Source organism: Protomyctophum bolini, assembly GCF_963924005.1.
Source record: "Protomyctophum bolini genome assembly, chromosome: 1".
Classification (NCBI taxonomy): domain Eukaryota; kingdom Metazoa; phylum Chordata; class Actinopteri; order Myctophiformes; family Myctophidae; genus Protomyctophum; species Protomyctophum bolini.
This window is the reverse complement of record NC_137862.1, coordinates 48,235,869-48,248,731: the sequence shown is the minus strand read 5'-3', so window position 1 is coordinate 48,248,731 and position 12,863 is coordinate 48,235,869. Positions and strand designations below refer to the sequence as shown.

General features: G+C 42.3%; 1 protein-coding gene across 1 annotated transcript in view; it reads left to right on the top strand.

Moving 5' to 3' along the window:
* loxl1 (lysyl oxidase-like 1) overlaps positions 1–11,046 on the top strand; it is a 39,466-nt gene extending 28,420 nt beyond the window's left edge. The window contains exons 4-7 of the mRNA XM_080767374.1: positions 2,900–3,056; positions 3,818–3,913; positions 6,144–6,259; positions 9,005–11,046. Of these exons, the coding sequence (XP_080623500.1) occupies positions 2,900–3,056; positions 3,818–3,913; positions 6,144–6,259; positions 9,005–9,011 (376 nt within the window). The 3' untranslated portion in view covers positions 9,012–11,046. The remainder of the gene's footprint in view (positions 1–2,899; positions 3,057–3,817; positions 3,914–6,143; positions 6,260–9,004) is intronic.
* The last annotated feature ends 1,817 nt before the right edge of the window (positions 11,047–12,863 follow it).

Genomic DNA, 12,863 nt, shown 5'->3' with positions numbered 1-12,863 from the left:
TGATTAGTCAGTCAACTTTTCACAGTCAGTTTGCACTCTTCAGACATTCTCCACAGACGTTTACTAATGTCATGGACTTTCCACAATCGCCAAATCAACCCGCCCCCCCTCCCCCCATATGCCCATATATGGCCAGGCCCATATATGCCCATATACTGAACATCAGGAAACTCCATATATGGGCATAAAAGGGATACAGGCAGACAGATACGGAGATCTCCATTATATGGCCACAAAAGGGACACAAACAGACGGTTAAAATGAGTGCTATGACAACGGATATAACAGGTATTTCATACTACGGTTGGGGGTATGCATTCCCGATTTGCATCGTTCCCAAGTAGAATTGTGCCCGACGGGCATAGGTCTAGTAATATAATAATACCAGTAGGATGCCTAAGGGTGAGAAGCAACCTCATCCGAGGTCGCGTGCACGCATCCGCCTCGTTGACGGCAGGCGGATAAATGGTAAATGGTGCATTTATAATAGCGCCTGCATTACAATTGCACACTAATAACTTTAGGGCAAAAATCTTAGATTACTCCTACAGATTAAATCCATACATCACGCAAATCGGTATACACACTGGGCTGTATTTTGCGTGTCTTAAGTACCAGGTATTATTCCCTAACTTGAGTAAACTAAAGGCCTGGAGGCGTGATCAATGCCATTTGGCTATTCTGAGTGGCTAAAGAGCATTGATCACGCCTCCAGGTCTTTAGTTTACTCAAGTTAGGGAATAAGACCTGGTACTTAAGACACGCAAAATACAGCCCACTATCTCTATAGTCATGTGACTAACAGTCTAACACGGATCAGTCCGATTTAGCATATTCCATCCCAAAGGATTACCAAATGCCTTAAATCATGAACACAGTGTGCGATTTCTGTGATTTCACAAATGTTCCTGACCTGGTGGAGACCTAGTTTGTCATAATATGCATTGATTTTGATGGAAGAAAATCATCATGACATTTATACAGCTGCTTGCTTTGCCAACATGCACACTACCTTGTTAGTATGAGAAATAAATGTTGAAGGATGATGATGCCCCCTTGATAACCCTAGCGACATGCCTGCACTCGCATACTTCTCCTCAGAAACAGTGGTGAAAGAAGTACTTTTGAGTGGTGCTAGCCACTCCTATATGCAGCTATGTATGTCCCTATACGTGTCTAGTCCCTGTGTCGAACAGCACGAACAGCTGAAACACCTCGCTAATACCAATTTCAATTCAAAGGGCTTTATTGGCATGAGAAAACATACGTTTACATTGCCAGAGCAGAAAGAACAATACAACAGTACAGCAATACAATCAAAACAAAAATGATGTACATTTGAAGGTCAGAATCTTCAATAGATCAAATTCTATTTACCAAGGTCACTCAATGCAGGTATAGTGCAGGAATATACACAATGATTAGTTTTTAGGGTGGGAGGCCAGGGAGGAGGGCTTGTAGTACAGTACAGTACAGTACAATATACAGTACAGTCTGATTTCTTTACTTAAGAAAAGGTGTTAATACCACAATAGAATATATTCTGTTACGTAAAAGGCCTGTATTGAGAAATATACTTGTGTGGAAGTGCAAAAGTGTTGGCAATACTTTCTGTATTGCCAACAAATTATAACAAATTGTGCTGCGTTGTGAGCTTTTAGATTAATTGTAATTACAGTTACTTTCCAGCCCTGCTTAGAACGGTGTGTAGTCTGGAAGGTTACCAAACTGTGCTCCCAATTTGATGGTCCACTAGACCCATGATGTGATAGTGTAGCGTGGTGATTTCTATAAGCAGTCATTAGTGGGTGAGACCAGACCAGTGCATCATTCTTTCAACATGTGAACCGGGGCCATCTGTTTGAAGGAACCGCCCTGCATTCTGGCATGCGTGCATCATTGCCTCACATCCTGTGATCTGATTGGATTTTTATTAAGAATGTAAAAGCACAAACAAGTATAGAATGATGATGACACCAAATCCCAGAAGAGAGCACTTTATAAATGCATTACTGAAAAGCCCTTTATTGCCAAAGTGGTCCTCAGTGGAAACTAATCTCTGGTAATAAACAAATGACCAGATAAACCTGCCATTCCCCGTTGCAGCTCCACGCCCGTGGTTCAAACTCCCCCTCTTAAAAGTGAAACCAGCAACACTTTTTGCTTTAAAAGGTGTACATTTTCAATGTATCTTTGTGTATTGGTCCTCATAATGTTGAATTATGAGATGCCAAAATGGCTGTCTACTTGAAACTACAGCCTTGTACTTCCTTAAAAGTTAACTTAAGTTTACTGTGTCTTCATATTTAAGTTCATTGCATTAATAAAAACATAACTAGTCATTAGTAAATAAGCCACACTGATGGCTGCCTGCCTGCCGGTAGGCAGGTTTCAGAACTATTCACAGACCTCCTCTGTGTCACGTGAGACAGAAATGGTGCACGTCATCTCAGGAGTTATTATGATTATACTAGGAGAAAGATTTTTTTCAAAAAGGTGTACAGAAAGTGTTAAAACATTATCTGGCCACACCCACCAGTTCATTAAATATGCCTGGTTTGCCTGGTGGGTGTTGATGGGTGGTGATCCACCTGAACTGAAGCTGCACCCACATCTGTTGTTGTATGATAAAGAGGGAGGGGTTAGGGGAGGGGATGATATTCTGATGTCACTATATCACTGTCATTTCCATTGGGCCTTTTTGACCTGGGCCTCAATTGGGCCTTTTGAGAAACCAAAAACACACAGGGAAGACAAAGACAATATTCTAACCATACCTGGGGGTCTATTAGAGTAATGTTAACTCCATAGACACATGTATACAAAACAGAAAAAGTACAAAAATCACGGCACTCCATCTTTAAATTTCCCCTGTTTTTTTGTTTTATTTCTCCAATAGGCACTACCACAGTATGGATGAGTTCAGCCACTATGACCTGTTGGAGGTGGCCACCGGGCGCAAGGTGGCAGAGGGACACAAGGCCAGCTTCTGTCTTGAGGACACCACATGTGACTTTGGTCACCTGAAGCGTTACGCCTGCACCTCTCACACACAGGTACATGATTACCAGAGGATATCGTCGCTGCCTGTCGCGCAGAAATCTCTTATCTCCATATTCTAAGGGCTCCATCTTGTGCCACTCCCTAAACTTATTTGCCATTTTTTAAACTATTTTGAAAAACATTTTAACATAGTTCAACTAGCCAATCTACATCGAGACGTTGTGAGCTTGTAGATCAATTATTTGAACTATTTTAAAAGGTTTTTTTAAATAGTAAGAAATGGCAAATAAGTTTAGGGATAAGAGTTGAGGTGTGGCGCAAGATATAGCCCAGTTCAAACCCGGGCTACCCCAGAGTTAGTGTCGAAGTGTCCTTGAGCATGACTTTGAACCCCTACTTGCTCCTGATGTGGAGGTTGGTACCTTGCATGGTTTCCTCCGGCATCGATGTATGAATGTGTACGTGAATGGGTGAATGAAATGCACAATCTATGTAAAGCACCTTGGATAAAAGGCGCCATATCAATGCACCATTTACCATACAACAACGTTCACAAATGTATCAAAAGCAGCAGATCTGCAAGCTCGAAATGTGGCGCAAAGCGACACGTTTTGAGCTTGTCAATCTGCTATTGACATCATATAGGCGAATACTGTGGCTGTGGCCTATACGACGAAGTGTGCAGGTCTTAGGTGGTTAAGTGATAGAAGGGAGAAAGTTTGTTTGGACGTTCATTTGACGCAACTGTTTGGGAAACGTTGCTCTAGTCTAAAGCCTCAAACCTCATTACTGGTATGTCTGTGTGTTCCTCCAGGGTCTTAGTCCAGGCTGCTACGATACCTACAACGCTGACATCGACTGCCAGTGGATTGATATCACCGACATCCAGCCAGGAAACTACATATTAAAGGTAAGAACTTCTGAACTTTGGGTGTGTGGAGAGCACAAGGGCACTCTACCCCTATGCGTGTGTGTGTGTGTGTGTGTGTGTGTGTGTGTGTGTGTGTGTGTGTGTGTGTGTGTGTGTGTGTGTGTGTGTGTGTGTGTGTGTGTGTGTGTGTGTGTGTGTGTGTGTGTGTGTGTGTGTGTGTGTGTGTGTGTGTGTGTGTGTGTGTGTGTGTGTGCGTGCGTGCGTGCGTGCGTGCGTGCGTGTAATATATCCCATTTGATATTAAATTAATCAGATCGCCACTCTAACCACATTCAATTACGGCCATGTCTTTATTTGTCATGATCGCCAAAGGTTTTCAAATATAAACATTCAATAATAGCAGATCTACTTATTTTGGACTTCGCTATTATCTGCGAGTCCTTGGCATGGAAAAGTTTTGGGGAGCCCATCAGGGTCTAGCTGTTCCACCAAAGATAATTGATTGTGACGGCAACAAAAGCGGATGGAAACTTTCTGTAGAGTTTTGACATTTGCCGCAGTTCCTCAATGACTCTGCAAAAGCTGTCACGGGTCTTGACTTGATTGAAGGATCAAATAGCCACATTATATGCCATTGTATTCCCAGGTCACGCTTGAATGACACATAAAGTTTAATACATGGACCAGATCAATGCCACACAATGCGTCTCATACCGTCAATGTCGGGTGAAAAACTTGTATGTCCAGAAAACTTTACAGGACATGGGAGAGAGGAAAAAAAAACTGTGTTCCATGTGTCCAATGTAGTCATAATTTAGTCACAAGCTCTCGTTAAAGGACCACTTCAATATCTTTCAACCTAACTTCATATAATTGGTCTTCAGTAATGCTCACTATATAAGATGGGAGGATTACTGTATATTCAAGGAGGCCTGTTTCAAAAACCTGCCTACCAGTGATATCATCGGGTATGTAAGTTTGGACATTTCAAACAAGATAAAAAATCTGTGAATGAGGTGATAGCCCCAGGGTGAACGGACTTGTCGGACAGTTAAAACAGAGATGTGTCGGAGTCCGCAGTGATAGCTGATGAAACCTTTAGAAAACTACACCGCGGTGATAAGCTATCGCCTCAAACTTGAGTATGAATAGGCCTTAATGAGACACAGTGAGAAAACAGAAAGTTTGCCAACTTATTAGTGTGGACCAATTATATGATGGTAAGGTTTAATGGCTGTGGTTCTTTAATGCTTTTAATCCGTTAAATATTAATAAAACCTACACATACACACCTATAACCACACACATTTTGCAGAGCTAGATGGATTATTTTGGCTACTATTTTGCATGACTCTTGTAAGAGTGAAAAAAAACCAACAAAAAAAAACATTTGAAGTTGAAATGTGGAGATACAGGGTATTCTGGCCGACAGAGGCAATATCCACTGCACTCCTTTGAATCCTACATGCCGTGTGCAGTCTTTCAACCAAGGAGAATCATAGCCCAATTCATGTTGAGGGAAAAAACACTCGGTTTAAGTATTAAGCCTTAACAAATAGTGGAGCTGCTTCTGTAGCCTGGGCTCTCAATGTCTCTAGCGCTCAATGACGCTTTGATAAAACACGTCATTGTCCTCCTGGATGACCCTGTGACCTCGTCCAATTCCAAAACGGACTCCAAAGGCTCTTTTTCGACTACGAGATCAGAGTGAGCTAATATTTCACGGGATTAACTAGATTTGTTTTTCCGTGCGCTGTGGAACGATATGGGTACCTCACGATACCATATCTGTGGCGATATTAGGTCCTCGATAATGATAACATCACCATATTCAAAATATTGCAATATTGTGATATTAAATATATTGCAAGAGATTTCATCAACGATATATCACGATATCTGTAACTGAAAATGAAAAAATAACTATAAAAGGCAAAAAATATGTAAGATGTTGGTGTCACAAACTGGCCATAAAGTATATGAATCTTGCCTCCTCCAAACAGTAAAACACTGACTGCAACTTGTCCACAACTTGTCTGTCCACAACAATGGGTAGCCTATACTAATCATTATCATGATATCGGGAGGACGATACGATATATAGTATACTGTATATCACAGCGATATATATTGCGATATCTATATATCGTCTCACCCCTAGTACCTACTGTACGCACCTACGCAGAGTTCTACAAATTCAGAACCTATAGGTACTGTATGTCGTTGCTGTCATAAACCTCTTATGTCCATAATTTGACTTTGTCTGTAGCTCCAGGTAAACCCCAAGTACCTGGTACTGGAATCAGACTTCACCAACAACGTGATCCGGTGCAACATCCACTACACAGGACGCTTTGTCACCACAAACAACTGCAAGATAACACAGTGAGTACGAACCGACAAGCCGCAGCAGCCATTACACCAACACAATGGGCTACATGCACACAGAATAACGCTTCATATACTTCCAGGCCCTTCCCTATACTGGTGTTACGAGTGATACTAATTAAAATGAATTGTCTGCCGCAAGGTGGTGACAGAGGCCAGTTGGCTGTGCCAGGCAGAATACGGCAGATTACCATGTTAGATTACCATGTTTTCAAATCCAGCTTAGTCACTCGCAGACCTCCATTGTAAGAAACGGCTTCTGTTAGCAGTAGCTCACGCTGTTTATCTTTCGCCAGAAACGGAATATGTCAGGAGCGATGCGATCACAAATCACATCCAAACCTTGCATGGATGATCAAAACCACGGACAGCGCTCATATAGTTTCAAATATAATAGCCATGAAGATCCTACTTTGAATGGAGCTCATGGGGCTGTGCGCAAACATCCTGGTGCTGGGGGGTGACGAAGGCGATGCCTAGCAACTGAGCCAGTGTTGAATGTTGATTTTCAGAGAGACAAGTACTTGTCTCGAGACAAGTACTTCTGACGGAGAATTCCATCAGAGGCAGACAACGGTTGGATTTTAAATGACGTAATATTCCGTCAAAAGCAATTCATGTGTTATGGCTCTGTTCCATTTACTTTACTTTTTCATTTCAAGGACCCCCATAACATAAAGTGTACAAATGGAATCGACCCATTTGGTTCCATTTGTACAATCTCAGAGTTACAGACCCATTCAGAACACCCTCAGGGACATTTTGTTTGGTATTCCGTGAGGAACGTCCGTCTTAGTGGGCAGAATTTATGTTGGTTGAAATCAGGTGATATTCTGGGACAGATCTGACGTGGGGTTGCGGAGGGGACGCTTATGATATCAAAGCGCAGATTGGGTTCCCAGAGAAAAAAATCATAGCAAATGGAGGTCTGTGGCCTAATGCTTATGAAACTTGGGGCCCTTGAAATTAAAAGGGCTGCCCTACGGTAATGTGAGTGCATTCCTTTTTTTTTTGTGCCAGTGGCCCCGGTGTGAATTCAAGCCCGAACCCAACCGGAGGGCTAATGATGTGGTCTGTAGCTGTACACACTGCGCTGGGCGAGACGGCATGACGCGGTGCCTGCCAAACACTGCTTTATGGACAGACCCTCAGTGCTTTAAATTACTTAGTGGACTTAATGGGTTCTTTGCTGAAATATCTGATGATTTAATGAATTATGTGCTCATTCTCGAGTCAAGATTAATGACCTTTGAAACTTTCATATTTCGCCTCAAAGGAAGCAGTAGGGGAGTTGGCGCCCTTCAATAGCTCTTTATATCAGTGCAGTCAGTGTTACTATCTTGTAGGGACTTCATAGAGAGAGTGGATATCGTTGGGGTCCGGCAGAAACCTTGTATCTCCAACTTCACCCATGTCCAACCTATCTTCATAAAAATGGTCCTCACTTAAGATGGCACCATTTCTGTCTATTTGATCTGTGTCTCAGAGGAGGCCTTTGGACAGTTCCGCAACCTGCCTACCAGTCACATCATCGGTAGGCAGGTTTGGTCATTTCAAATAGGATTTCAACCTTTTATTTAATAACACATTGTTCACTGCTTGCATTAATAGAAAAGAAAACAAAAGTGAAATCTAATCACGTGTTTGCCAGCAAGCGTTAAGTAAGCTGTACAGGACATGTCTATGCTGGTATGAAACATCCTACAAAAATGTAATGAATACAATACAAGCATGGTGAAAGGTGTTTGTGATTGTGGGGGATTATTAAGTATTTAAACGCAGCTTGTATTTTCACACCTGTGCCTGTGCATATCGCCTTTGCACAACATATGGTGTGCAAAGGCGATATGCTCTGATTACATTCAAATACTCCAATGTATTTTTAGGCTAAGTTGCAACATCTCAATATAAAAATGATCTATTACAAATCAAAATCAAAGTTTTACTTTAGTATGTAGTGGAGGTATCAACATTGCAATACCAAAGTAATAGTAGGCTACTCAAGGTTGTAATTGAATATAGGTTGAATTGAATAATATTATGCAATATATTCAAATATTTTGTATATGAGATGTAGTGGAGTAGAATTATATGTACTGGAAAATGGAAGTTATCAAGTAAAGTAAAAGTAGGCCTACCTAAAAAAAATCACCCTGCGTCTCATTGGAGGACTATGGACAGATCAGACACCTGCCTACTAATCAGGCCTACAGTAGATACCGTTTCACTGTAGTATGACAAAATAGGGCATTCATATGGCAAGTCATGAATGAATGTATGGGGAGGGGGGGGGGGTAAGGGCTAATACAACATTGCTGTTCGGCAGAAACCTCTTATCTCCATTTTTTCTTTTTCCTAATATTAATTGATGCCCTACTTGATCATCCTACAGTGTCTCAAAAGTAGCAGATCCACACGTTCAAAACGTGGCACAAAGCGACACGTTTTGAGCTATACTTTGGCTACTTTCTGAATTTGAATCCTGAAAAGTAAGAGTTGTGGACATATAGAGGTTTCCACCCGACAGAGACGATATATGGCGATATGAGGTTTATGCATGATACCTACGTCACAGCGCCGATAATTTGGGAGATAATAACGGATTACAGTGTTCAGGGTAGTCGATATACACAGAGTGACTATACAGGCTGTTCCATTCGGGGCTTAATTAGCTTCATTTACGTTGGTGTATATGGTCTGTCTAACAACGTGTTGTTTTGTTTGTTGTGTCCATTGCTACAGGTCCTGATGGGACTGGCGATGGATGGAGGGATGGATGGATGATCGGACGGACGGATGGATGGTTGCCCGGGCCAGGCAGCCTCCCAGAGGAATGCTGTTCCATTGAAATGTGAATGGATCCCCCCCCCCCCCCCCCCCCCTCCCTTTTTTTGTATTTTTTTTTTGTATCCTGGGCCCGTGGTAAAGGGCTCTACTGGCACTGAAGAATGTGGAGTATTTAACCTATACAGAAACACACACACACACACACACACTCACACTCACACTCACTCACACTCACACTCACACTCACACTCACACTCACACTATCACACACACACACACAGTCACACACGTGCACATCACAGTACAGTGCATTCTACGCCAACCGCTCAGATCCCCATGTCAGTCTCCCCTGCATAGTCATTATTATTCAAGCCCTCATATAGTGCTACTCCACCGATCCTAATGTCACCGAGTCACCTCACCATGAGGACACACAGCAGCGGAGACATTTACAAATTGACGCTGTCGGGGGGGAAACCTTGTATCTCCCTATTTGAGTCAATTAACGTCCCGTGTCATCATACAGGAGTGTCGCTAAAGTAGTGATCTAAAAGCTTGTTGTTTTGCTATTTTCACAATTTATTTATTTTTTACAGTATGTTGGTTTTTTAAATGCACCAAGTCTGTGTGTGTGTGTGTGTGTGTGTGTGTGTGTGTGTGTGTGTGTGTGTGTGTGTGTGTGTGTGTGTGTGTGTGTGTACGTACGTACATATGTAGTACGTCTGTAATCCACGTAACTCGAGAACCGTCTCAACAACTTCAAAATCGACACAGGTGTGTTCCACCCCACCACAGGGGGTGCAGCGCCTGCAGGTGTCGAGTCTGTCGGATAGCCGGTTGTCCAGAACCAGCACAAAAGCCTCTGCCGGGGCTCTGGACCTGATCACCCCTATATCTCCATATATGGAGCTGGCCTGTTCTGACACAGTCACACTGACTGTTCTGACATCTGGCATATCTCATATTTGGTCATGCCTGACAAAGAACTCCATATGTGGGCATAAAAGGGACACAGACATAATAACTGGGTGGGGCATGCATTTCCAACTTGCATCGTTCCAAGTAGGCCATGAGTGCCCAAGACTGCCGCTCTAGTTTAATAATAAAAATCACACCCATGTGGAGTGAGGGGCGCTCTTATTATTATATTATATCATTATACATATCATTATCCATCATCATACGTCATCTCATGACCAACTGAATTTATGTGATTGTTTGGTTAAATTTACAGGCGGACATTTCACCTAATTTCCTCTTTCATTGTCAATGGCATATATGAGACGTGTGGGGACAAAAGCAAAATCACACTTGCGTAAAGCCTCTCATCACCAGTACGTCATTCATTTGCCATTGACCTGGCCATTGACAGAACACATTTTGTCATAAAAAGTCCATAGACTTGTCCACACACATGACGTCACGGGCGGGGAACACACAAACCGGGCGTCGGAGGGGCTATAGCACCCCTCAAAGAGGAACGGTTTTGGACATACAAGGTTTCCATCTGACAGCGCCGAAATTAGTTTATACTTTCTTTGTCTGTGCCCCCTCCCCATCCCCCGGCGTGGCTGGCTCTGTTTGATTACAAATAAGGCGTGAAAATGGTGGCGGTGCTGAGACGAACGGTCCCACACGAGTCAGGGTTCAACTGCAAGCCACGCTAATAAAATTAAAGAGAGAGGAGGGGGTACCTTCACGCTGTCTAAGAGAGAGAGAGAGAGAGAGAGAGCTACCCCAGTGAGTCATAAGAGGCATAATGTGTGTGTGTGTTTATGTGAGCTGGCTGCCTCATTGGGCCAGGCAGGATGGTCATATAGTGACTCTCCAGGCACCACAAACCATTTAATGTTGTGTTTTCCAGCCATAGCCAAAACGGCCGCAAGTTTGTTCTCATTTGCATTTCGTCGCTGGCATGTCAGGCAAAAACCTGGTAACTCCATATTTCAACTAATGTGTGTTTTTGTTTTGGCCTATGTAATAAAAATGGTTCTGGACATACAAGGTCTCCATCTGACAGTGACGATTTGTAGTGTCCATTAACCACTTACACCCCAGTCTTCGCTTATAGTCTTCAGCCTACCAAACACTGATGGTCAGATGCCACACATCTCAACATGTCTTATTAAAGGAGCACTTCAGCCATTTTCAACCTATCTTCAAGATGATGTGCTGTGACTTTTGTATTTTTTCCAGTTGTGTATGTGTCTATGAGGTGACAGTACTTCATTAGACCCTGTGGTGTGGTTGTTATGTGCAATGATGTCTTCCCTTTGTATTTAGGGTTTCTTCCTGTTGGCTGAAACCTTGACAGTCAAATGAAAGTGCTGATGAAAAAATAAATCAGTGATATAGTCACAATATCATCCGCTCCCCTAACCCCTCCCTTCATACAACAACAACAACAGCAGCTGTGGGTGTGGAGATTTGGAGTAAATCTCCAAACAATTTTTTTCAGGTAATTAAAAATGCAATGTCATAAAAGGTTTCGCCCTCCTCTGAGAGACGGAGTGATTATAGAACATGGTGCCATCTTATACATGAGTATTTTGGCACCTTTTATATCAGTGGTTTTCAACCAGTGGTCCGGGGACCACCAGTGGTTCTTGAGGGGGTTCCAAGTGGTCTAAATGCTAAATGATAGCTGGTAACAAAATTGACCCTTATACCTTTAACCCTTATATTATCTTTTAACTCTTGAGAGCGTAAAATGAAACCAAATGGACCCTTACGTGAACATTTGGTATCATTTTACACTCTCAAGAGTGAAACATCTGCATTACTTTAATGTACGAGAAGTCTACTGCACCATTAGAGAATGTAGAAGAATTGTCATTTTGATCGTTAGCCTGCTATCTCCTACCTATACGGCATTGAATTGTGGACAAAATGGTATCCAACTACAACAGAATATTCTACGTTTTGGGTCTGAGAGGCTAAATGTCACGGTGGTCCGTTTCTCAAATGATGAATAAATAATGAGCATTGATACAAAAAAAAGGTTGAAAACACAGTTTTATATGAACAGGCTAGGTTGAAATTGGGTGAAGTGCTCTATCATGTGTGTTACAGTACGATTGTCAGTTTGAAAAGGGAGTGCTCTTTTTCTTCAAGCTCACCTATACGCAGGGCCCCCGTCAGACTAAGAAATGACGTTTCGGAGGTGCCGATGTCTCACGTGGCTCAAGTCGTGACCTTCATGTAAAAACGCCTCCGGTGATGGAAGTACTGTGACATAATATATATATATATATGCACGCGCACAGGCACATACGCACACATGCACGCGCACGCGCACACACACACACACACACACACACACACACACAATTACCATCAGTCATCTGAGTCATTCTTTGTTTTATTCAATAGTGTGTTGTGTGTTGAGACTACTGCTACAGACCTGTCGTTGGGATGAAGACTGCCCAAAGCCACGTCTATACCTACCTCTCTATATGAGTGAGCTGTTTTCTTCCCCCCACCCTCTGCCTGATGTATACATCACCTTCTGAAAAAAAATAGCACGTCATTTTACTTGTTTTCTTTTTTAATACATATAGTTCTATATCATTCTCTGCCATATGTGGGGGATAAATCTACAAACTAATGTCATAAAAGGTTTTGCCGAAGCGCAAATTGGTCCAATATGTTTTTTAACCAACACAGAGACGTGAATGGTGTTCAATAGCATTGATTTATGAAAGGAAAAAAAATCCCAAACCACACAAATCGAGTTAGGTGGTTTCCTCCCGACAGCGATGATATTTACACGTAGTAGTTTATTCTGTTTTATGTTCTTCTTTAATTTTTTTAC